Below are 24,020 nucleotides of genomic sequence, written 5' to 3'. Positions count from 1 at the left end.
AAAGATCATATGGAAAACTGATGCCAATTAATAGAAAAGGAAATTTGGAAAGGCTTTTCCTATAAGATACCAACATGTACTATAGAATAGCAATTAAAGTGAAGCTCTGTATAGTGATTGTCTGTTAAGGAAACGAAATCAGAACCAAATCAAATATAGAAATCCATAAGGAAATCAAATATAGAATCATAAATGTTGGCAGTTTGAATACTGGGTGGCAAAAAACACACTACCTCACACCATACACAAAAATAAATCATGATAGGTTAAATATTAAATATGAAAAACCATAAAAGTACTGAAAGATATCTGGTACGAAAGTTAGCACACATGTATAACAAAGAGTTACAACTTCAGTATGAAAACCTCTCGTGCGTCAGTAACAAAGGGCATTAGCAGGCAGTGGTTCACAGATGGCAGAAGCACAGCGCTGAGCATAGGAAATATTCATGTGTTAATCAGTGATTAGCAGTCCACCTCATTATGAATCATACATATCAACTTTAATCATTCCGAGTAAGAGACCAGATATTATTTTTATTTTTACCTTGTTCATCTTTGTTTTTCATACTTCCTTTCTGTGGTAGAAGCTCCTTGAGCATCGAAAGGCTTGTCTTGCTCTTAACTCTGGAGAACAAACAGATGGTTACCAGAGGGGAGTATGTGGGGGGATGGCTGAAACAGGTGATAGGGATGAGGAGTACACTTCCCATGATGAGCATTTTGGTACCCCCTGTGACAGCTGGGAGAGGTGGTTAATTCTCGAGAACTCCTCCAAAAGACTTTTGAAAACAACCTTACAGTTGGTAAGTGAATGTTGCTGAACTGAACATGATATGCTATTGCCACACTGTTTAATAATCCATAAAGTTTTCTTAAATGGTTGACAAAATGGAAATGAAAAATACTAGAAGGTAATTGTAATAGTGAAGGAAACGAACCTTTTAAACACACACACAGAGCTGTCCAGTAAAGCCACATGATACACATAACTGACATGATTTCATCTATGCTTTTTTGGTAAAAATAGCAAAGGGAAAAAGAAAACAACGCAGAAGAGTCTGTCTGCTCTCCTACCGAAATAGTGTATACTTATACCATTATACCTCTACACTTCAGGGTAAAGGATTATTTTGATTGTAGCCTTTTTACCTTCCTTACTCTAGGATCTGAATTTCTGTATGTGAATCTGAATTTATAAATTGTATTTGAAATGTTGAAATAACTCTCCTTACTTGAGGTGCCATTTTCAGATTTACCATGCTTTTCAGTTCTTGATTTCTTGGGGCTTTTTGACCACAAGTAATTTTACACTACCTTATCTTGTGTTTTGTAGGCCGCTGGATCAAGATCAGTCCCCATGCCGCTGTCAAATATAGCAGTGCCAAAATCTTCCGTTTCACGTGTGCCCTGCAATGTAGAAGGGATAAGTCCTGAATTAGAAAAGGTATTCATTAAAGAAAATAATGGGAAGGAGGAAGTGTCCAAGGTAAGGTTCCATGGGATGTTGGAATCCCTTTTTTTTCCTTTAATATTCAGAACTGTCTCTAAAGTCCTTTTTTTGGTAACAGCTTTGTTAGCTGTAATTCACGTACCATGCAATTTACCCATGTGAAATGTACAACTCAGTGGTTTGTTGGGTTTCTTTTAGTATATTCCCAGTTGTGCAACCATCACCACAATCAATTTTATAGCATTTTCATCACCCCAGAAAGAAACTCTGTATCTTTTAGCAATCATCCCTCATTTCCTTCCAGTACCTCCAGCTGTAGGCAGCTACTAATCTCCTTTCTTGATCTACAGCTTTGCCCTTTCTAGACATTTCACATAAATGGAATCCTGCAATACATGGCCTTTTGTAACTGACTGTTTTCATTTAGCATAATGATTTTAAGGTTCAGCCATGTTGTAAGATTTCAGTACTTCATTCCTTTTTATTGTCAAATACTCAATTGTGTGGATTTTGTTTAGCTAGTCATCAATTGGGGAACATGATCTTGTTCCCACTTTTTGGCTATCATGTATAATGCTGCTATGAAATTCATATACAAGATTTCATGCGAACATGTTTTCATTTCTCTTGGGTATATACCTAGTTGTGGAATGGGTGGTTTGGTAGCTGTTTGTTGAACCTTTTGAGAAACTGCCAGACTATTTTCCAGAGTGTCTGCACTACACCATTTACTTGAGTGAAGGTTCCAGTTTCTCCATCTTCACCCATACTTGTATTTCTGCCTTTTTTATTGTAGCCATCCTAGTGGGTGTGGGTGTGGGCATCTTCTCATGGTGTGGCTATGTGTTTCCTGAAGGCTAATAATATTAAGCATCTTTTGTGTGCTATTGGCCATTTGTATCTCTTCTTTGGAAATTAGATCATTTGCCCTATTTTAAAACTGGATTATTTGTCTTTTTATTGTTGAATTGTAGAAATTCTTTATGAGGTTTAGTCTCTTTATTAGATGTATGATTTGCTCTCCCATTCTGAGGGTTGTCTTTCACTCTTTATTGATGCTGTCCTTTGAAACAAATACTTTGTCAGTATTGACAAAGCTTGATACATTGTTTTTCTTCGTTTTTTTTTCTTCCTTTTTAAACAATTTTATTTATTTATTTGAAAGAGCAAGTGTGCACAGGCAGGAGGAGGGGCCACGGGAGAGGGAGAAGCAGACTCCCCGCTGAGCAGGGAGCCCTATGTGGGCTACATCCAAGGACCTGGAGATCATGATCTGAGCCAAAGGCAGATGCTTAACTGGCTGAGCCAGCCAGGACCCCTGTTGTTTTTCTTTTGTTGTTTGTATATTTGATGTCATATTTAAGAAACCATTGCCTAATCTAGGGTCACAATGATACTTGTGTTTTCTTCTAAGAGTTTTTTAGTTTAACCTTTCCTTATGGTTAGGTCATTGAGCCATTTTGGATTTTACAAAAATGCTTTATAAATTACCTCTGTCCCAGAAAAGAAATCTGGACTCTACTGTGTGTGAACCTGTATTTTGACCACATCTTAAATGTGTACTCAACAAAAGAAAACATCAAATAGCCTTTGACTTAACTACCCCTGTGATTTTTTTTTTGGGGGGGGGACCAAAATAATTATTTAATTTATGTCAAATGTATGTCTTTTCTTTAAGTAATGTGCAGGTTTTAAAACTGATTTAATTTCAAAATCTAAACAGTTCAATTTTATATTTAGAAAATTAAAAAGTAAGACTTCCTTTCAACTCTCTTTATTGCCTAGCATTGTGAGCAGTATCTTGTATATCTTTCCTGATATGTGTGTGTATTCTAATATCTAGTGAATCATTGTATGAACGTACCATAATTTAGAAGTCCCCTGTTGATGGGCATTTGGATTGTTTTCAGTTTTTGTCATCACAAGCAGTGCTACATGTAGAAAACATATACTCTTAAAGACAATTTTCGGGCAGTGAAATTGCTGGGTCAAAGCATTTGTATGTTTTAAATTTTGAAGAATATTGCTAAAATTATCCTCCCAAAAAGTTGTTCATATGTTTATGGCTGCAGCAGTTGGGAGAGTCCACTGTGACAGAAACTCTCATGCCTTGTAATCAGCATGATGTCAGAAGCACTAAACCGTAGGTCCTTTATTTGTAAGGATGTTGGAATAATGAGCTCTAAGGTCTTTTGGGTCTAAAATATATGTTTCTGTGATTATAGTTTCATTTCCGTTTTTTATTTTTGCCACTCAGAACAGTGTATTAGAAGAACCAAGTGGAATTATGAGTAGTCCTACATAGGTGGATATACCAAAATAGTAGAATTGTTTTAAATTATATTAACATCCTTTATGGAATAGTAATAGAATCAATCTCCTTTTTGGAAACTTTGGGTCATCTGTAGAGGAAATGGAAAACATGGTTCTGTTCTGATGTCTAAAAAATTAAAGAATGAACAGAAAAATCTATACCTGCGGGAATGCAATTTTACTTTTCTTACTAGCATATCAGAGTAACTTCTTGCAGTTTAATCACTTCGTTCAGCGCATGTTTTTTGGATGTCTGCCATGTGCCAGACAGTGTGGTAGGTGTTGGGGACAGTGTTGAAAAAAGCCCCTCCCCTGGAGGGGGATCTATAGATGTGCTAATCTATATAGATGCATACAGAGAGTTACGGAATTGGTAAAACAGCTTATCCTTAGTAGTTGGAAGTAAATTTTTGGTTCGGTGGAGACAATGTGCAGAAAACAGGACATAAAACTGGTGTCTTTTAATCTCTGAAAAATCATCTGTGGTGATATGGTTGTGGAAGGTGAAAACCAAGGCCCTGCTGTGTTCCTCTGTAGACATCACACATGTGATGGTTGTTTCTCTTCCAGCCCTTGGAGATCCCGGACGGTCGAAGAGCCCCACTCCCTGCTCACTACCGGAGCAGCAGCACTCGCAGCATCGACACTCAGACCCCCTCTGTGCAGGAGCGCAGCAGTAGCTGTAGCAGCCATTCACCCTGTGTCTCCCCCTTTTGTCCCCCCGAGTCCCAGGATGGGAGCCCTTGCTCAACAGAAGATTTACTCTATGATCGTGATAAAGGTGAGAAGGAAATCATCCACTTAGATAGAGGGTTCCTTGTAAGGCCTTGCTCATTATACTTTCTTTGTCTTAGACCATTACATCCCATTATTTTCTTTTGTGGAATGGTGGGATTGTGAAGGAGTGGTCAATCTAGGTTCGTTCATTGGTTTCCCGTACCCCCTTCTTTGTGGCTTTCACAAACATCTTCCATAAATGTGTCAGAGAAGCACAGCGCATGGTTCTAACAGCTGATGAAAGCTCTCAAATGGAGTGCATACAGCTTTACATCCTAGAACACACAAGGTTTTCCTTGGTATTGTCCGAGCTAATGATGATTATGGTTGAGTTTATACTGTGCATGCCTAAAGGTCGATTTTATAATCAGAGTGACTGAGGAGGAAGTAATTTCTAGATATTCTGTTGGAAGGATGATCTATTTTTAACCAAGTAGGTAAAGTCTGATAAGCACCTACCAGATGTCAGAGGTTGTTATGGTATGTAAAAGAATTATTAACTAAAACCGATAAGAGGGTGGCACCTCTGGGATTTTTGTTACTTTTTGGCCTCACCTGTCTCCCCTGACTCTCCTGTCCCTGTGTCAGGCACTTGGCCACCTCTTACTCTCTTTCTGTTTCTGGCCCCCTTGGACCCAGACCCAGATGGCAGCAAAGATTGCCCAGCTTCCCCCTCCCTAGTTACTTCCAAGGAAACACTGAACTTATCACACATTTACTGCTTCTCACCACAGAGAAATCCACCATAGGCCAGACTTGTAAAACTTAAAAAGGTAAAAGTTATGGAAACTTACGGATTTTTGTGGTCCTTGTCCTGATTTGACTGTCATTCCCCTTCATTTTTTCTTTTTAATTTGGAGGTATTATTACATTTAAATTGCCAGATTTTAAGTGCTCAGCCCAGTGAATTTTTACATATGTATGCACTCATGAAACTACTACCTAGATGAAGATACAGAACATTTTTAGCATCCCAGAAGGTTCCCTCGGGCCCTCTTCCCCTCTCCATCTGGAAGTAACCACTGTTCTGATTTCCATCGCCATAATTTAATTTTTTCATGTACTGTATTTTACAGAAATGGAATGGTGCATGTGTATTCTTGTGTCTGGCTTCTTTCACTCATCATTATGCCCAACTCTCTGCTGAGATGTTAAATAGCAGTTACTTTGGACTTTGTCTTCTGCTTTTCTTTCTGTGTGTTGGATCTCCGGAGCCCTCTGCTTGCTTTTCACCCTTTCATGATTGACAAGACTTGTGCACTTCCTTCCTCCATTAGGGAGGTACTGAAGGCATACCATAGGCATCTCTTTGCTTCAAGTGGGAGGTCTTGATATTTCATAGAATGTCAGGCGAGGGAACTTTGATTTCACTGAGGCATCATCCTACTGGCAAGAACACCTTCAGTCATTTCCTCGTAACATATACTCTGGATGTTTCACAGTTAAACAAAAAAACACTTTGCTTCTAATAGGATTATGAAGGTAATCGGAAATATTTAGAGAATAGTAATTTGTTTTAGGCTACACGAGTGGTAAGTGGCAAGAGGGGTCTGTCTTGATTCCAAAACCTGTATTCTGTGTTTGTTATATCAGTAGAAAGGATAAGTGCAGTCCAGGTTGACTACTCTTGCTATTTTTCAGTCCATGTAGTCGGGGAAAGTAAAAATAGCGGTAATAATAAGGCTAGGCAATGAATTTCTGGAGTTTTGTTTTCTTCTTTCTAAGTTTAATATTGTGCATAATTGAGAGACACTGAACCAAAAAGAAAGTATATTGGGAAGATGATGAGTGAGTTCTACTCTGGTTAACTGTTTAAGAGATTGCCTTCAGGACATCTATGTGCTAATATTCAGTGAGGCAGATAAATACATGGTTTCAGAAAAGGTACTCAGATCCAAGTTTAAAACAGTATATGTTTTTACATAGGACATATGTAAATTTAAGGAGTACAGTAATGATTTGATACATGTATATATATTTGCAAAATGTTTACCACAATAAAGTTAGTTACCATATCCTTCACCTCACGTAATTACCATTTTGTTGTTGTTGCTATGGTGAGAACATTAAAGTTTCACTCTCGTAGCAGCTTTGAAGTATGCAATACAGTGTTATTAACTGTAGTCACCATGCTGTACCTTAGATTCCCAGACCTTATTCATCTTATAACTGAAAGTTTGTACTCTTTGACTGTCATCTTCCTATATTCTTGGTTCCCGGCAACCACTGTTCTACTCTCTATTTCTTTAAGTTTGATGTTTTTAAGATTCCACGTATAAATAAGATCATACAGTGTTTTTCTCTGACTTATTTCATTTACCATAATGCCCTGAAGGTCCTATTCCTCTTTTTTTTTTTTAAATGTAAAGTGAGAACATTGGTCCAGATCATCTCTAAGATGATCTGGATCATCTTAGATCTGGATAATCAGTTTTTTCCTAATCAAAAAAATAATTCTTAATAAAGTGGGGGGGTGATAATACCTATCTCAATATCATTATTAGGGTTAATGAGATATTGTAGCAAAGTGCTTATTAGCACAACCATTGGTCCATAGTAAACAATAAATTGTGTTGGGTATGACTAATTGTGACTTTTTAAAAATCTGCGTAAAAGTTATGGAGCGCTCAATCATTTTAGACATTTTTCTCTATACTACAAGATTATTTCAGCTTGGGAATTAAGACACTAGTTTTTTAACATACTGACCATATTTAGCTTTGAGTATTACTTTGTGATTGAGATTAAGATGATGTTACTGTTCCCTGGAAAATAGGTGACCATGTATTATAATGTGCACTTTCTAGTTCTTAAATAAACCAAGTCCCCTCTTTGTGAAGAAAAAATTAAAATAACATCTGTAGGAACTGTGGCTCAGTTGGTTAAGCAGCGGCCTTCGGCTCAGGTCATGATCCCAGCGTCCTGGGATCGAGTCCCACATTGGGCTCCTTGCTCGGCAGGGAGCCTACTTCTCCCTCTGCCTCTGCCTGCCTCTGTCTGCCTGTGCTCGCTCGCTCTCTCTCCTCTGTCTCTGGCAAATAAATAAATAAAATCTTTAAAAAAAAATTAAAATAACATCTGTCTCTCTTATATATGTTTATACATACACACACGTATGGACTTTAGGATCAGGAATGGAGGTTTATGTATTCAACTGAGTTTATCCTCCCAGTTTAAGAAACATTTGTTATAATGGACTGTACGTCAGGAACTCCACTAGAGAATGGAGGAGAAATAGAAATGAATAAGATGTGAAATCTGTTTTTAAGGAATTTATGGTCTAATACAGAACAATAGTAACATAAATAAATAATACACTATTATACAAGTATGTTCAGAATACCAAAGGTACTAAAGAGTGAGTTGTTATATAGTTTCTGAAACCTACATATTTTATGTGATTTAAACTATAGAAATAGTCTCTGACTCGTTATTTCTCTATGTACAGACCGAATTTTGTGTTTTTTTAAAGATACCCATTCTTATAATTTGCATTTTCCAGTTAAGAAAAAAATGGAAGCTATACATTTTGAATAGGTTTGTATTATTAACTATGAAGATAGAATTGATACTGTGATTTTGTAGTCAACTTGAATATACTTGGAGTACCTACATATTCTGCAGTTCCTGTGAAGGAACTTTCTCTGTGGTAGAATAGCCAGATCAAACATTGTTAGGCCCTGGATACGTGTGCTCAAGAGGGGAGGGGTTAGCCATTGTGAATACGTGCTCTCATGAGGGATGTGCTAGTGAGCGGATTAGTTTTCTAATACTCATCTGTGATATACTTAACCTTTTCATGATTTTGCTAACATTATTTCTTCTTATTCCTAACATACAATCTTTTCCATGAGCCATGTATAATTGAGACCTATAAAGTAATTTCAATTGATTAGTATATTGGTTTTTTCCTTTGGCTATTTCAGTTGCAGTGCCAGGACAAAAGCACTCTATTGAGAAAGGTCCAGCCATTAAGAGACTGTTTTCAGGTTTAGAAAACAGGTTTCTAAACCTGAAAACAGGTTTTTCCATTTTTTTGCTAGGTTTTTTCAGGGACCTAAAGACTGAAGACAGCCTGGTTACATGTATAAGTTGTCAGGCTAACAAATGTAGTACCCACTACAGTTCCTACAGTGTGGTCCGTATGGAGAATTCAGGATCCAGAACAAGAGTTCTCATCTTGACATCATCAGAATATACCCTATGAGTTAGCATAAATTTTTTTACATTATCATGGCCGAAATGCAAGGCAGAAAAATAGTCACTTATGTAATAGAAATGGCAACATCAGAATATTCTTTTAGCAGCTCTGCCAGTGCTCCTCATGGTGGCCAGAGTGGAGCTGGGTGAGCCACAAGCTTGAGCCGTGAGCCTGCCACTTAGAGTTGATCTTTGGCACAGTTCACTTAGGCAGTTGTTCTACAGTTCTGCGGTTTTGCAAGAGATTTTGGAAACACTGATCATTCTAATCATGAAGTCAACTGAGCCATTCTCCTCAGGCCGGCTACGAACAATCATATTCCAAGAGTCCGTAAATTGAGTACTTGGAACTTAAACTGCATTTTCCCACAAGAACAACGTATATTAGGTGGATGGAGTTTCCCAAGGCCAATGCATATAAGCCTATTTACCTCATACTGTGATTAACTCATAAATATTAATATTCCTAAACTTTGGTTGTTAGGACTGAGTATCCCTTGGTTGTAGGGGAGAAAGAAATAAAGTATTACCTTGTCTTTTCTGGGCCCCGGGGCTGCACCTAGTCAGACTTTTGAAAGAGACTCTTTTTGACATCATCTTACTCCTTTCTACTTACATTTTAACTCTATTTGCATTTATCTCTAGGGCTCTTATATCTCTAGGGCTTTTCTTTGATCTTTGCCCTTAACAGACTTTAACCCTCTATCTTCCAGAGAGCCTATAATCAGTTGAGATTTTGTAGTACTTTTCTCTTTGTGTTTTATATTGTGAAAATAAATATGTCGTACATACTGCTTTTAGCCACTACATCTTAAAATCACTGCTTTTGAGCCTGAGTCTGTTTTCTCTATCAAAAAAGCCTCATATAGTTCTCGGATGCCTTATTATCCTAGAAGAACCTCTTGGTGGTAAAGTCACAGAGTATAGAGATGAAACATTGCAGTATTCCGTGGGTTAATGATGACCTATTCTAGAATCCTGTCCCTAACATCATCTCCCTGTTTCTCTTTTTCAAGATAACATTTGAAATCACTTATATTCCCATGTCTGACAGCACTTAAGAAGCATCCAGGAAATGCCTATTTCCCCTCTTTAGGAAAATGTTCACAGTTGCACTGAGGGCAGATGCTATGCTGGCACTCTCTGGATGACGAGTTATTATTTATAATTCAAAACTAATAAGTATGCATCTCAGTTCTAATAGGTATAAGCTGAAGTCCAGAATAGAAGCATACTAAAATTGATTAACATGCCTGCATATATATGTCACTTAATCTCCTATTATCTATTCACCAGAATATAAGCTCCAGCAGGAGCAGGTAACCTCATTTTGCTCCTTGCTTCCTCCTCAGCAAATGGAGTAGTGCCTAGCATGGAGCATTGCCTAGTGGAGATACTTTTAGGTATTCCTTTAAGACATTTCTTTATGGTATGTCCTTTTTTTTCCCCCTAAGATTTTATTTATTTATTTATTTATTTATTTATTTGACAGAGAGATCACAAGTAGGCAGAGAGGCAGGCAGAGAGAGAGAGGGAAGCAGGCTCCCTGCTGAGCAGAGAGCCCATTGCGGGATTTGATCCCAGGACCCCGAGATCATGACCTGTGCTGAAGGCAGAGGCTTACTTAACCCACTGAGCCACCAGGCGCCCAGTATGTCCATTTTTAAGGATGTATTTTTATAGTTGTGTTGAACATCAGTATCTTTTTCTTTAGGTTATTGTATGTGTTAGGCTTTTTAATGTTCGGGAAGGGTGTGATAATGTCCTCCTTTCCCATTGTCACCAAAAAAAAAAAAAAAAAAAAAAAAAAAGACAAGACAGTAAAGAGAACTAAACAAGTAAGATTATACTAATTTAATGATGAGCTTTTGTTGGAAAAGAAGCCATGAAGTTCAAATTCCCTATTGAACTGCTGTCAAGGGATGTAACTTTGCTAAAATCCATCTCATCTTCCACTCTGATCAGGACAGGGGAGAAAATAGGGTATCAGCTAGATTAGAGGAAAAGGGGATCTATTTAATTTTTTTCTCCCTGTTATCTTTTGTGTTTCTTTAAGAATATCAACACATAGAGGCCGTTCCTTATACCTTGTCTCCTTGTGAGACTAATAGAAGGCAGGTCCAATGAAGCTGTTACCTGAGCTATAAGATTTCAATTAGAAGCATGGACCATTAGACAGAAGGAATGTGATCAATCATCTGTTCCCCTCCTCATATCTCCAGTGAGGGCTTTAAGTTGAGCTAGATCAAAATGTAGTAAGACAGGGCGCCTGGGTGGCTCAGTGGGTTAAGCCGCTGCCTTCGGCTCAGGTCATGATCTCAGGGTCCTGGGATCGAGTCCCGCATCGGGCTCTCTGCTTAGCGGGGAGCCTGCTTCCTCCTCTCTCTCTCTGCCTGCCTCTATGCCTCTATGCCTACTTGTGATCTCTGTCAAATAAATAAATAAAATCTTAAAAAAAAAAAAAAAAACGTAGTAAGACAGAGAGCCTAATGGTAATGAGCTCCGACTCGGGTACAGCTGGGTTGAATCCCTGCTCTGCCACTTACCAAATCATGTGTCCTTGGGCGAGTTACTCAACCTCTCTGTATTTCAGTTTCTTACCTATAAATTAGGGATAATGGTGGTACCTGCCTCATAGGATTATTGCAGTGATCAGATGTGCTCGGGTGATTTTACTTTTGTCATCTCCTGTAATATTACCACAATCTTATGAGTAGGGGACAGTGTTGTTATTTTAAGAAAGGGGAATCTGAGGGTGTTGAAAATGAAGTAACTTTCCTAAATTCATTGGAGTCCAACAGTGATCTTCTGTAGGAACCTCCTACAACTACTGGCTACCCTTGCAGGAAGAATAGCCTTATGCAGGCATTCAGCTGTGAAAGGTCCGGGTGTATGGAGAACAGTCAGAAACTGTGTGGTTAGAACACAGGGGTGAAGGGTGGGGAGCAGAAAGCAGCGAGAGGAGAGAGGTTGAATGGTCACTGTTTCATAAGGGGCCTTGTAGGCCTTCTGAAGAGAAATGACAGACCAAGCACAGATCTTTGTTAGCTAAAAGACATGACCAGCTTTATCTTTAAAGGCCACACGCAGGTGGAACTACAGAAGTGGAGACAGCAGAAGGACAAGATAAGGTGCTATTTAAATAGTCTGGTCCTGTAGTCTCCAAACTTATTTATCACGTGTTCTTTTAGCAATGTTGAATCTGTTCATATATTTCTAAGTTATGTATGTATTTAATTCAGTCCACAAACTAAATATGTACTAGCGAAGCAAGCTTTCTTATTTCTAAAGAGAGAAAGTAAACATATATGTAAGTGTTCTAATATTCCTGCATGTCAGCAGATTGTTTTGTGCCCTGAGTTAGGAAACCACAGGTGCAGGGCAGAGCGAGATTGGGGTCTGCAGAGGACTTGGAGGACAGGGACTGAAGAGGAGTCAGCAGCGCCTGGTGGCTGGCTGATCGAAGGATGAGGTATGGGAGGGGAAAGGCCAGGTTCTAACGGAGTTCTAGTTTGGGAGATGCAGAAGGTGATTAACCACCATTAATTAGGCACTGAGTATCAAAGAAGGAATAGGCTTTAAGGAGAAAATAGTGATAAGTCTAAGATTCTATGTTGGTTTCTGCCCAAAGACATTATAATTCCATTTTTCTTTAGCAAGAAGGGGGTGGGCAGAGTAAATACTGAGTTTTACCTAATACAGTAAGACAACATTTAAAGCATTTTGCTTTGCCTTCTATTTTGCACATAGTTAAGTGCTCAATAAATATTTAAGTGAGCATTTAAAATTACAGTGAAATTTTTATTATAAGTGTTTATTTTTCCCCATTAGCACACTTTCGGAGCAGTTTAATATGAACAGTGTATTTTAGCTTTTTGAAAACTGACATCCTGGAAATATTTCCATTTAAAAAGCTCAAGAGTATAAAAATTAAGATTGTATCAGAATGATTTTCCTAAGAATCTCAATTACTTTTTTTTTTTAAAGATTTTTTATTTTTTTATTTGAGAGGGGAGAGGTCAGAGGGAGAAACAGACTCCCCGCAGAGCTGGGAGCCCGAAGGGGACTCGATCCCAGGACTCCAGGATCATGACCTGAGCCGAAGGCAGTTGCTTAACCAAATGAGCCACCCAGGTGCCCTTTTTTCTTTTTTTTTTTTTTTAAGATTTTTTAGAGAATCTTAATTACATCTAAAGCTATAAAATATTCTGTATAATCTGAAATTTACTTTCAGTGTAACTATTGTGATTTATATTTAAAAGAGGCAGGATTTTAGTCTATAAATTGGTTTGAGGACTGTGTTCAATAAACTATTTTGCTTTCATTTTTAACTGCCATGTCAGATAGGCAAATTCAGTGTGACCCGTTAGCATATCAACAACTCTAGGTCCCACTTCAAGTTAATAATTATAAGCCCTGTTCTGCATATCAGGATTATTTGTGGAAAAAAGTTTGCACTTACTGTGATACACAAAAATAAAGGAGCAGCTGTAATTTGTGTGCTTAATTTACAAATTGTTAATTCAGTAAATACTTAAGGAACAGTAAGTGATTAAAACACCTCCCCCCATATGACAAATATTTGATTAATGGAACCAAACATTTGGAATGTAAGTTAAGCCCAGTATTCAAAACACAGTCTTACTTGAAGCAGAGTTCAAAAATGTAAGGACCTTACCTTCTTTATTGAATGCTGGTCTAAGGGAGATACTAGCTACAGCTGATGTCTTGTTTTATTAAAATCCTGTAACCTTCTCTTAAAGGTTGACTTTGAAATTTTAGAGACACCTTAGAGACTACTTGTAAAAGCCAAATTTTCTCCTTAACTTGTTTCCAATTTGGTCTTGGAGTTAACTGAACGCATTTTCAATGCAGTTGGCAATAACAACAGGTTCCAGAATTTGTTGCCAAGGAATGCTATACAGTTTTGTGTTCTCTCCTGATTACATTAGGTTGTCGAACCACACTACAGCTGATAATTTCATTTCCTGAAGCAAAAGAAGTAATTTTAATACTAGAGTAGTAATTATCTAGGTCCTATTTTTAGTCAGTCATACTTCTAATCTAACTCTATTGGCTACCTTTTCATTATGCTTCTCATCTGTCATTGAGTATAGTTTTGGTGGAACTCTACTCTCACTTACCAGACTCTTACTCCATTGTGAAGATAGAATAAGAAGGACGTTTTCCTGGTTAGATCTTTGTAGAAGAATCTAGAGTCCGCTTTAGACATTGATTTGAATTTCAGGATAATAGAGGATGACATGAACTGGCAGAATCTGTGCTAGGCAGTCTCAACGGGGGAATCTGGTAGTCCACGTGTTCCCCTGCCTCCCTACCAGACACCAAATCTTACCTTTATACACCTGAATAGAAGTAGAATGCGTGGATCTTTTAAAAATAACTTTCTTGGGACGCCTGGGTGGCTCAGTTGGTTGGACGACTGCCTTCGGCTCAGGTCATGATCCTGGAGTCCCGGGATCGAGTCCCGCATCGGACTCCCAGCTCCATGGGGAGTCTGCTTCTCTCTCTGACCTTCTCCTTGTTCATGCTCTCTCTCACTATCTTTCTCTCAAGTAAATAAATTTAAAAAAAAATCTTTAAAAAAAAATAATAGCTTTCTTATTCCTCTCTTCTGCTGAGAAAAAGTAGAATAGGTGCTTAATTTCTGGATGGTTCACCATTTTAAATTAGCAAACTAGGAACAACATGTGCTTGCTTCTGTTAAAGTCATATTTATTGAGAGTTCACTATGTTTCAGGCATCGTCTTGATTCTTTTATACATGTTTTTCATAGCTACGTATCAGTAGTTCCATTTTGTAGATCAAAAAAGGGATCAGACTTTTCCTAGGTGTCAGGCCTGGTAGAAGTCAGGCAAGGCAGCCTGATTCCAAACCAGTGTTTTGACCTTTTCATGATTGGCTTTCAAATTTGACTCTGTTAAAAGCGTGTGGGGGTTTTACCAAAAAAAGTGGAGATGGGGAGCACATGCTGGGGAGGAACCCCAGACTAATAAAATTAGAATATCTTAGAGATGAGGTCTGGACAGTGATATTTATTGGTATTTTTGAAACCTCTCCTAATGAGTCTAATGTGAAACCAGAGTTAAGAACTGCTGCTCTGTAATTGCATAGCTTGTTTTAGTACTAATTTCGCTTCATTTGATAAAGTGATCTGATAGTAAGAGACATCTAAAGACTTCAGGCTAGAATAGAACTATAGCAAAGATTTTACATACCTACCTGCAGAATGACTTAACTGAATAATATGATTTTTTATGCTGAAATTGTGGACCATATTTAATATACCAGAAATAATGAAGGCCATATAAGGAGAAATTCAGAAAACTATAAAAGTACATGTAGTTTAAAAAAATACTGTTTCTCTGTGGAATTCCATTGTCTAAAACACCTCTAATTTTTTCAAGTTTTAACTCATCATGAGTTCAAAAATATTTGATAAGCTACTTGTATTTTAATGGTAAATATGGTACACATGTATAAGTATTATCTATTATAACAGCCAATAAAATAGTTCCATACTCCTGATTTTCAGAGTTGGGTGATTCTTTAAAGAGATAGGTAAGACTATTATAAATACAGACAGACAGAATCATATTTGTTACATTTCATTTTATTAATTGACATTGGCTATGATGTTATAGGAATATAAAGTAACATTTAATGTGAACTAAATGTCTAGTTATTTCCTACTAAGAAATAACAGAATGTGAAAATTTATCATGCTTGTGAACAAGAAGGATTGAATTAAGATTACTGTGAGACTTTTCATCTTGAAGTTCCTGAGCAGACATGCTTACCTCACATTTATGTTCTGTTACTGAACTCTTCATTAAACTCAACACAGAGGTTTGAATGAATCCGTTAAAGACTCCCAAGTCTGAAATGGATAGAATAGTTGTTCATGTGAGTTGTTTTTATTTATTTATTTATTTATTTATTTATTTATTATTTACTTTAGAGAGAGTGAGTGTGGGGGAGGGACAGGGAGAGTCTTAGGCAGACTCTGTTCTGAGCATGGAGCCTAATGCGGGGCTTGATATCACAACCTGAGCTGAAACCAAGAATCGGACACTTAACTGACTGTACCACCCGGGTACCCTATGAGTGATGTTGTTTTTAAATAATGCCACCTTGTAAACAAAAAAATAGGACCCTTGTTAGGACCCTTAAAAATGCCACAGGATTTTAGTTAGGAGTGGTAATTCCTTTAGTTTTCTAGAAGCTCAGAAAGGCATTTGTGTTCAAAGTTATACAACTAGTGACAGAGCTGAAACCACAGACAGGGTGTCTCCATTTTCTCTTCCTCTTTGCTTTCTACCAGATTGCATACTCACCTGAGGAAAAAACTCCAGATTGAACAAATCTGTTGGTTTCAATTTTTTTTTCCAAGCTTTGTCTTTCCAGACCACCAAACATTCAAATAAATGTTAGATACATATATTCTCAACAACAAAACCCAACTTTTTAAAAAATTTTTTTAATTTTTTAATAAACATATATTATTAGCCCCAGGGGTACAGGTCTTTGAATCACCAGGTTTACATACTTCACAGCACTCACCTTAGCACATACCTTCCCAAATGTCCATGACCCCACCACCCTCTCCCAACACCCCTCCCCCCGGACACCCTCAGTTTGTTTTGTGACATTAAGAGTCTCTTTTGAAAACCCAACTTTTTTCATTGAAGAGGCAAAGAGATATAATAGTACTGAATATTATCTTTCTAAGATAGCAGTATATTTATTGTTTAATATTAAACAGCCCCCCGTCCCCCCAAAAAGAACAAGAATGTTTAAGTGGGTAAAATTTTAAAAATATAAGTCTCTGTGGGGTGCCTGGGTGGCTCAGTGGATTAAGCCGCTGCCTTCGGCTCAGGTCGTGATCTCAGGGTCCTGGGATCGAGTCCCGCATCAGGCTCTCTGCTCAGCAGGGAGCCTGCTTCTCCTCTGTCTCTGCCTGCCTCTCTGCCTACTTGTGATCTCTCTCTCTGTGTCAAATAAATAAATAAAATCTTTAAAATATATATATATAAGCCTCTGAAATTAGAAAAAAATTAGGAAGAAACACTATTTGATTTATTGTAGATGTTAATAAGAAGACAGTTTTGCAGACTGTCCAACTCACATCTAGCTTTCAGTCCTGGAAGAGTCTCTTGAAACCATTACTGAAGTCAGGAAAGAAATCCTGCAGTCAGCTTGGTGATGTCGTACAGAAGGAGAGCCCAGGAAACTGCAGCTGTGGCCAAGATGACTTTTCTGACATGCTGATGGGAAGAGTCCTTGACCACTGACACAGTCTCACTCCCGCTCAAAGCCCAAAAAAGCTTGTCATAGCTGTTGAGCCCACGACTTCAGGCCAGTTGTGCCCTTCCTGGGTTCTGCTGTCACCAACAGGAAACTCCCCAGAGGCGTCACACATCTTCTCTCCTTTGCCTTGCATTGCCTCTATGGGCCTTTTTGCTGCTTGGACGGGAAAGCGGGGTCAGGCTTTATTACAACGAGCTCAAGGCCTTGTTCTCACCACTTTTTGACTGTGGACCAGTCTTTTCCATCTGGCCTCACTCAAGTAGAGAACAGCAAACTCAGACTCTAGCCAGGTTAGTTATGTTGTGCAACGACCTACGAGAGGAAATTATATTCTTCCTGCTGCCTTGCATTTGTGTAAGTAATGTAAGATGAATGTTAAAAAATTTTAAGAAAATCCTTAAATCTGAATGGCACGTGAAAAAACCAAACTTAATTCTAAGACCCAGTTTCTTCCAAAGGTCTGTAGGAACATCTGTAACAGTAGTGACAGAGAAACTCTGGTTTTTTAGGTTTCACAGTGGTGTGGCCTTTTGTAGATAGTGATTTCCCAGAGTTATTGCCATATTTAAACCTAAGCATGCATCTCCATTCCCAAGACTAACATAGATGCTCTTTGAATCATTCACCAAATACACTAAGTGTGCCTCAAGAGTCTACTTTCTAAGCATGTATTATAGTTCATTAATGATGATAAAAACATCGCTATTTTTCAGATTCTGAATATTGTGCTGTGTTCTGTAGCCTAAACTAAAGCAACTCATCAAAATTGTGACAAACATAATTATGATGCCAATGCCAGCTTTCAGAAATATACGTAAAAATCATACATCTCAACAGAATGTGAGCTTAGTATTTTAGCAGTGGGGATTGGTTTGCATTAAGTCAGAATTTGTTTAAATGGGACTATTCTATTTATACAGGTATGTTACTGACTTTACAGCTTGGCATCTTACAAAGATAATGACACATTTTGGTGGATTTGAATTTCCAAAATCCTTTGCCAGGTAGGAAAGGGAGAAATTACATATAGGTTTTATGGCCTTTCATGAATAGACCATTTTCTTTTTTTGGTCAAAAATGTGAAGAAAACATATTAGGTAGAGATGCTTTTAGATTTCTCATGCTTTGAGTTGCAAAAATACAAACTGCTGGAAAAAGTCTTTTATATAAGACCTTTTAAAGGAGAAATTCTGAGCAAACTCTGTTTTCATAGTGGGCTAAGGGAAAAAGACATTATGTGTTGTAAACCTGTTTTTTCCCTGCATACATTTATTTGTGGTGTTTAAGAAAAGTAATGTTTCTGCTAGGAACATTTGTAATGAAGATTATTCCACATGCTAAAATTTTTAATTAAATTGGTTGGACAGTGAGAAAACAGAGTACCCTGTATTATAATCTCTTATAATCCTCTCACATGATTTATACATATTATCCCATTCATTTGCATTTTGAAATACATACCGCTGTTTTTGTTTTCCAGATTATAGTTCTACTTTATTCAGAATGCAATTTCTGACCAAAATAACGCCCTTTTATGTTCCGTGGTATGGCAGATTACTGTTGCATCGAAGCTTCTATTTCTAAGAAATGTACTACGTGAGGCTGTTAGTAATAGCTGTGCAATAAAGGAAGTTCTGTGGTGGAAGCAGAGGGGCCATAGTGGATAAACTGGGCAAAAGGCTGCTTGTTTGGAAATCAAACTTAATTTAAAAGAGCTTTCAATCACTAGTTAATATAACTGCTTTAAATTTACAGACAGTGGGAGTAGCTCACCGTTACCCAAGTACGCTTCATCTCCCAAACCAAACAACAGCTACATGTTCAAACGGGAGCCCCCAGAGGGATGTGAGCGAGTGAAGGTCTTTGAGGAACTGGCGTAAGTAATGTCTTTTCTATCAGCTGGGATCTGCAAAGCTGTAAAGCTTTTTACTGAGACCAGTTGATTACAGATGAATCAACTACTCCATCCAGCTGATAATGCGTTTTAAAACCAAATTATGAAAAGAGAATTGAATAGGCAGAAGGGATCTTAGTGGAGAATTGGAGCCTACATGTTGGAAATACATAAGCTAATACAAAAAAGCTTGGAAACTTATCCCTACAACCTAAAAGGTCTATTTTTTAATCACTACGGATTATCCTTTCCAAAGCTCTACTAATTTGGATGGCTAACAAGAAGGTGTTCAGCAGCAAAGTTAGTATCTAAGATGGCTGGCCTTATGACAGGATCCCAAAGCCAGAAGGAAACTAACTTGTCTCCCTGTAGACACATCTAGCATGTGTATTCGTTTAATGTAGACATCTCATCCACAGATTTTTTTTCTTTTTGAAATTTCATAAATTAGAAATTAAAGGAAAGGTTCATGCTGTAAATACTTGGCAGACTAGCTCAGGGGGGGAAAAAAAAAAGACTGTGAGACTGTGTGGCTGTTGGACTCACTCATCCCTTTGTCCCAGTACAGGTGCCTGGGGAAGGCTGCTGTACTCTTGCAACCTGGAAGGGGACAGAGACCGGTCTTGCAGGAGTTGATGGCTTAGTTCCTGGGAATGGGAGGGGAGGAAAGTCTTGAGGACCCTGCTCTGTTGGGCTGACTTGCTCTTTGCGAAATTCCTGAAACTCTTTTTTTTTAACCCCCTGATTTGTTAGTAGAAGCTTGTATAGTGATGCAGAAAAAGGAGAAAGTGCTTAAAACCAAATATATGATTAGGTAATCCCTCTCCCATTATACTTTTCCTTAGCAGAAATGGTCATTCTAACGTGACATAATCTTCAACTATAATGTGGGACGTTTTTCCATCTCCCTAAATGATTGAAAGCAAACTAATGATCTCGGGAAAAAATTGCCCAGTCCTTTTGGAATCCTTTCGTCTCAAATATCACTTGGTGCTGTGTACATCCGTAGTCTGCCAGCTGACTTGTGCTATGGAAGATGTTTACCCCTCTGTGTACACTTAACTCATTCCCCGCCATTCACATTGTAGCTGTCGTAGAGAACTCCAGCTAATTCAGAAAGCTTGGAAGCTTTTCGTGATTGTAAATGTCGTTTTCTTTTACGGTTTTAGGTCTCGTCAGCCTATCTCAGCCCCTCTCTTTTCATGTCCTGACAAAAACAAGGTTAATTTCATCCCCACCGGATCAGCTTTCTGTCCTGTAAAACTTCTAGGCCCTCTCTTACCTGCCTCCGACCTGATGCTCAAGAACTCTCCTAATTCAGGCCCGAGCTCAGCCCTGGCCACTCTGACCGTCGAGCAGCTCTCCTCCCGGGTTTCCTTTACATCTCTTTCCGACGACACCAGCTCGGTGGGCACCATGGAGGCCTCCGTCCAACAGCCATCCCAGCAGCAGCAGCTCCTGCAGGACCTGCAGGGCGAGGAGCACATCTCTGCTCAGAACTATGTGATCATCTAAAACCGGGGGGGAGCTGGCCTCTACCCTACCTTCACGGATTAGGAACTAGACCTCAGACAGCTTATCTGCATGGAGTGACAAACTTTCAGAACACCACCACCACCAACAGAATACTTATCAGCATCAGAAAGTATCTCTTAACACTGATCTTGGCAGGGACGGAACTCCTATTCAGCAGTTTTTGTGGAAAGCAGGACTGCTTGCAAAATGTGTGTGTCATTCAGCGTTTTAAGTGGAGACTATGCATTTCATAGTATGTTTGACAGATTAGTACTGTGTCCTGTGTTTTGTTCCAAATTCTTCAGTATAAATAAGCTCTATATCAAAAAGTTGCCTGTCTAAATAGAAAATGTCTTGCTGTGTTTTGTCCTATGGAAAATACTGTACTTCAGGATTATGTTTACAATTGATCCAGGTGTTTGTTTCTAACTTCTATAATACATACAATGCAAAAAAATAAATAAGTAAATGGCCACAACAGTTGCACAGTGCCCACCCTATGGCCTAGCTTCAGGTACTTCAGTTGAAGTCTAAACTCAGGTAACTTGGAATGTATATCATATTGGGATATTAAATATTTCACAGCTAAAAAGCTAAAGAGGGAACATCACTCTTTTGCCTTTCCTTATTTTATGCATTTCCCTTTCCTCATTACATTCCACATTCTTCGAATAAGAAGTGCATTCAACCCTAGGAGAACAATAATCCTGGACATGGGTGAACATGAGGAGAACCAGCAAATCTGTGGTGTCTGACATCACTTTTGTCGTGCGGTTACAAGTAAAACACAACTGTTGAATTCACTGTTTCAACATGTGTACATGTGGCTTCTTTTTTTTTTTTTTTTAAACAAATTCAGGTGTTGCTCAGTTCCTGACTGTTACAATGTTGCAAATGAAGTGTCTCCGGTACCAGGCTGTACATAAACATTCCAATTGTGTGTCTTGGAATTTAACAAGAAAGTCTAGGTTTAATTGCAAAAAAGGTGATCTCTCACAAGGGATGGGTGATATTTTTTTGTTTATATTGGCCAGCAAAGTCACAAAGTGCTGTTGTTTTAGCTAAAGGCATTATTAATGTTCTGTTTCTCTCTCGGAAGTTCTTTAACTTGAGGGTTTACAAATGTCACACTTTTTGGTTCTTGTTTTCCTCCAGCAGTTGAGGTGCATGAGTTGCATTCATGTGGAGAGAGAATGTGTGGGTCTCAGAAGCAGTGCAGCACAGAAAGCTGGTTGTTTGGTGACTTAGAAAAGCAGTAGTTTGCAGCTGTCTCCTCAAGCCTCTCCTCACAGTATCATGGATGGTTCTGTTAGTATTTCAGATGTGCAAAGTAAAGCAAAAACCCAAGTAAATCGCCTTGCACTTGCAGACTCGACCTGAATTCTCAACGAAGTTGTGTGATGAGAGCCCTAGATAATCCCAGTTGGTCAGTGGAAGAGCCCAACTCTCAGACTTTGTTTTCTGCAGCACAAAGAGAGTCTCCAAAAGCAAAGGGAAGTTTTTGTATTTTTATTCCATTGCTTTTAGTTCAGTAAAGCATAGAGTTGTTTCATCTGTACCTACAGTATATGGCACTGTTTTCTTAAGAATTAGGGGAATAAGGTGCTTACAGTCACAGGAACGTTTCAGTTCCCTTCAGTCATTCCTTGGGGTTTCTTTGTTTTAATTTTCTAAGGAGGTTGAAGAAGGAAGGGGTGATAGAGAAGAAAGCAACACCATTGATTTTTTTTTTTTAAGAAATTATATATATATATATGTATATGTATATGTTTGCGTGTGTATGTATTCTGTGTATTATTTTGTCATGATCCCAATTATCTTCTTTCCACCAAAGTTTGCAGTAATATTCTCTCCTGAAGGTGCATTCTGGCTCCTTTAAATTAGTCAGTGTTATATTGTAGGAGACTGTCATGGAAAAGGACTCAGTTTACTTTTGCCATTTTCACAGGGGAACCTTTTAAAACAATCTCTTCAGCAGCAGACACCTTTAACCCTAATAATCTCAGGCCTTGATGAAAATACTATATTTTGTAGATTATGGTTAAAGGGAGAAAATTATTAGTTCTGTAAGATAAATATGAGCTCCATTAACTTCTGATATCTGGTTTAGCATTACATAATGTGTTGATCTTACGCTCTGCTTTTGTCCAAATATGATGCAATAGTGTATCAATATCAATTTCTGAAAGATGGACTGAATGGTTTTTTGGTGATGAAATCTGATGTACGATATTTATAGTGACATGTGCTTTTATTTTCTCATGAGAAACTAAATATTAATTGTGTTGTACATTTGTTCTTAGCATATATTAAAGTTTTGAACCAAATGTGTTAAAGCGTATGCTTTGCCACGTAAACTTCCCAGAAGTTGTTGAGCTCAAATGTATCCTACATCCAGCTGTAGAAATTTGTCAGAAATTGTTTAAATTTTGTATATAGTTGTACTGTTTAATTCTAGCCACTGCGCTGAACAGTATTGGAGTTACCATACAATATGGCTTTACACAAGGAAATGTGTGGCTTTTGTTTTGTATTTTTTCGGTATAGAAGTTCCTGTGTCTTATTTAAATAAAGTTATTAGTAAAACTGGAATAGTTCACATATATCTTTGGAAAGACTGGGTTGTTAGCATCTTACCTTGACAGAGAGGGACTCAGATCAGGTTGATGGCAGCAGTATCCAGTGCTCACTGAATTCCTGACCTGCATCTCTGGCACTGGAGGGACTCTGACTGAATCGGATTTCCACAGCCTGCCGTCTTCTGGACAGGTCATTTGCATACTTTCCATCACAAGGTAAGAAGCTGGATGACTAAAGCTCTGAGTCTTTGTACTGGTTTCCCAGCTGTGAGCCCCTTAAAGAGAGAAAACACTGTCCCCCACGTCTTTATTTTATACCGAGGAATTATTTATGGAAATAATTTGTTTAAATTCAGTGACATCACCTCAAAGGAAGTGTGGGGTATTCCCTGCAAAGGAAACTGGCAAAATTTTTAATTTTTTACTCTTCGTTTAGCTTTAGATTGGGATAAGAGGGAGAAAACCTTAACAGAACAAAGGAGTGTTGATGTTATGCCCAGCTATCCAAATAGGGTCATAATAGGGCCCATTTTGGTCTCAGGCCACCGCCTGAGAGCAAAAACAAACCTCTTTGAGAAATAATTTACTAGCAGAGTGTTCCTTTCTGAAGCACATCTCATCAAAGAGGTTGTTAAGATTTTACCTTTAAGATTAACTTAAAAATAACAGGGCTGTGCTTTGCACTGAAAAAAAGTAAAACGTAATTTTTTTAATGGTGAGATTTATCAACCACCTTCTTTTTTATTTTTTTTTAATTAACTTATAATCTGTTATTAACCCCAGGGGTACAGGTCTGAATCACCAGGTTTACACACTTCACAGCACTCACTGTAGCACATACCCTCCCCAATGACCATAACCCTGCTACCCTTCTCCCTACCTCCCTACCCCCAGCAACCCTCAGTTTTCTCAACCACCTTCTTGAGGATGACACATAATTTAGGCAGGAAACTATCTT

General features: G+C 38.2%; 1 protein-coding gene across 4 annotated transcripts in view; it reads left to right on the top strand.

The window, feature by feature from the left end:
• The window catches only part of GLCCI1 (glucocorticoid induced 1), a 101,288-nt gene extending 78,213 nt beyond the window's left edge, over window positions 1–23,075 (top strand). For all 4 annotated transcript variants that reach the window (XM_082693366.1, XM_082693367.1, XM_082693369.1 and 1 more), the window contains exons 5-8: window positions 1,337–1,489; window positions 4,337–4,547; window positions 18,830–18,950; window positions 20,138–23,075. In XM_082693366.1, the coding sequence (XP_082549492.1) occupies window positions 1,337–1,489; window positions 4,337–4,547; window positions 18,830–18,950; window positions 20,138–20,483 (831 nt within the window). In that variant the 3' untranslated portion in view covers window positions 20,484–23,075. The remainder of the gene's footprint in view (window positions 1–1,336; window positions 1,490–4,336; window positions 4,548–18,829; window positions 18,951–20,137) is intronic.
• The last annotated feature ends 945 nt before the right edge of the window (window positions 23,076–24,020 follow it).

This window comes from Mustela nivalis, assembly GCF_964662115.1.
Source record: "Mustela nivalis genome assembly, chromosome: 12".
Classification (NCBI taxonomy): Eukaryota; Metazoa; Chordata; class Mammalia; order Carnivora; family Mustelidae; genus Mustela; species Mustela nivalis.
This window is presented reverse-complemented; position numbering and strand designations above follow the sequence as displayed.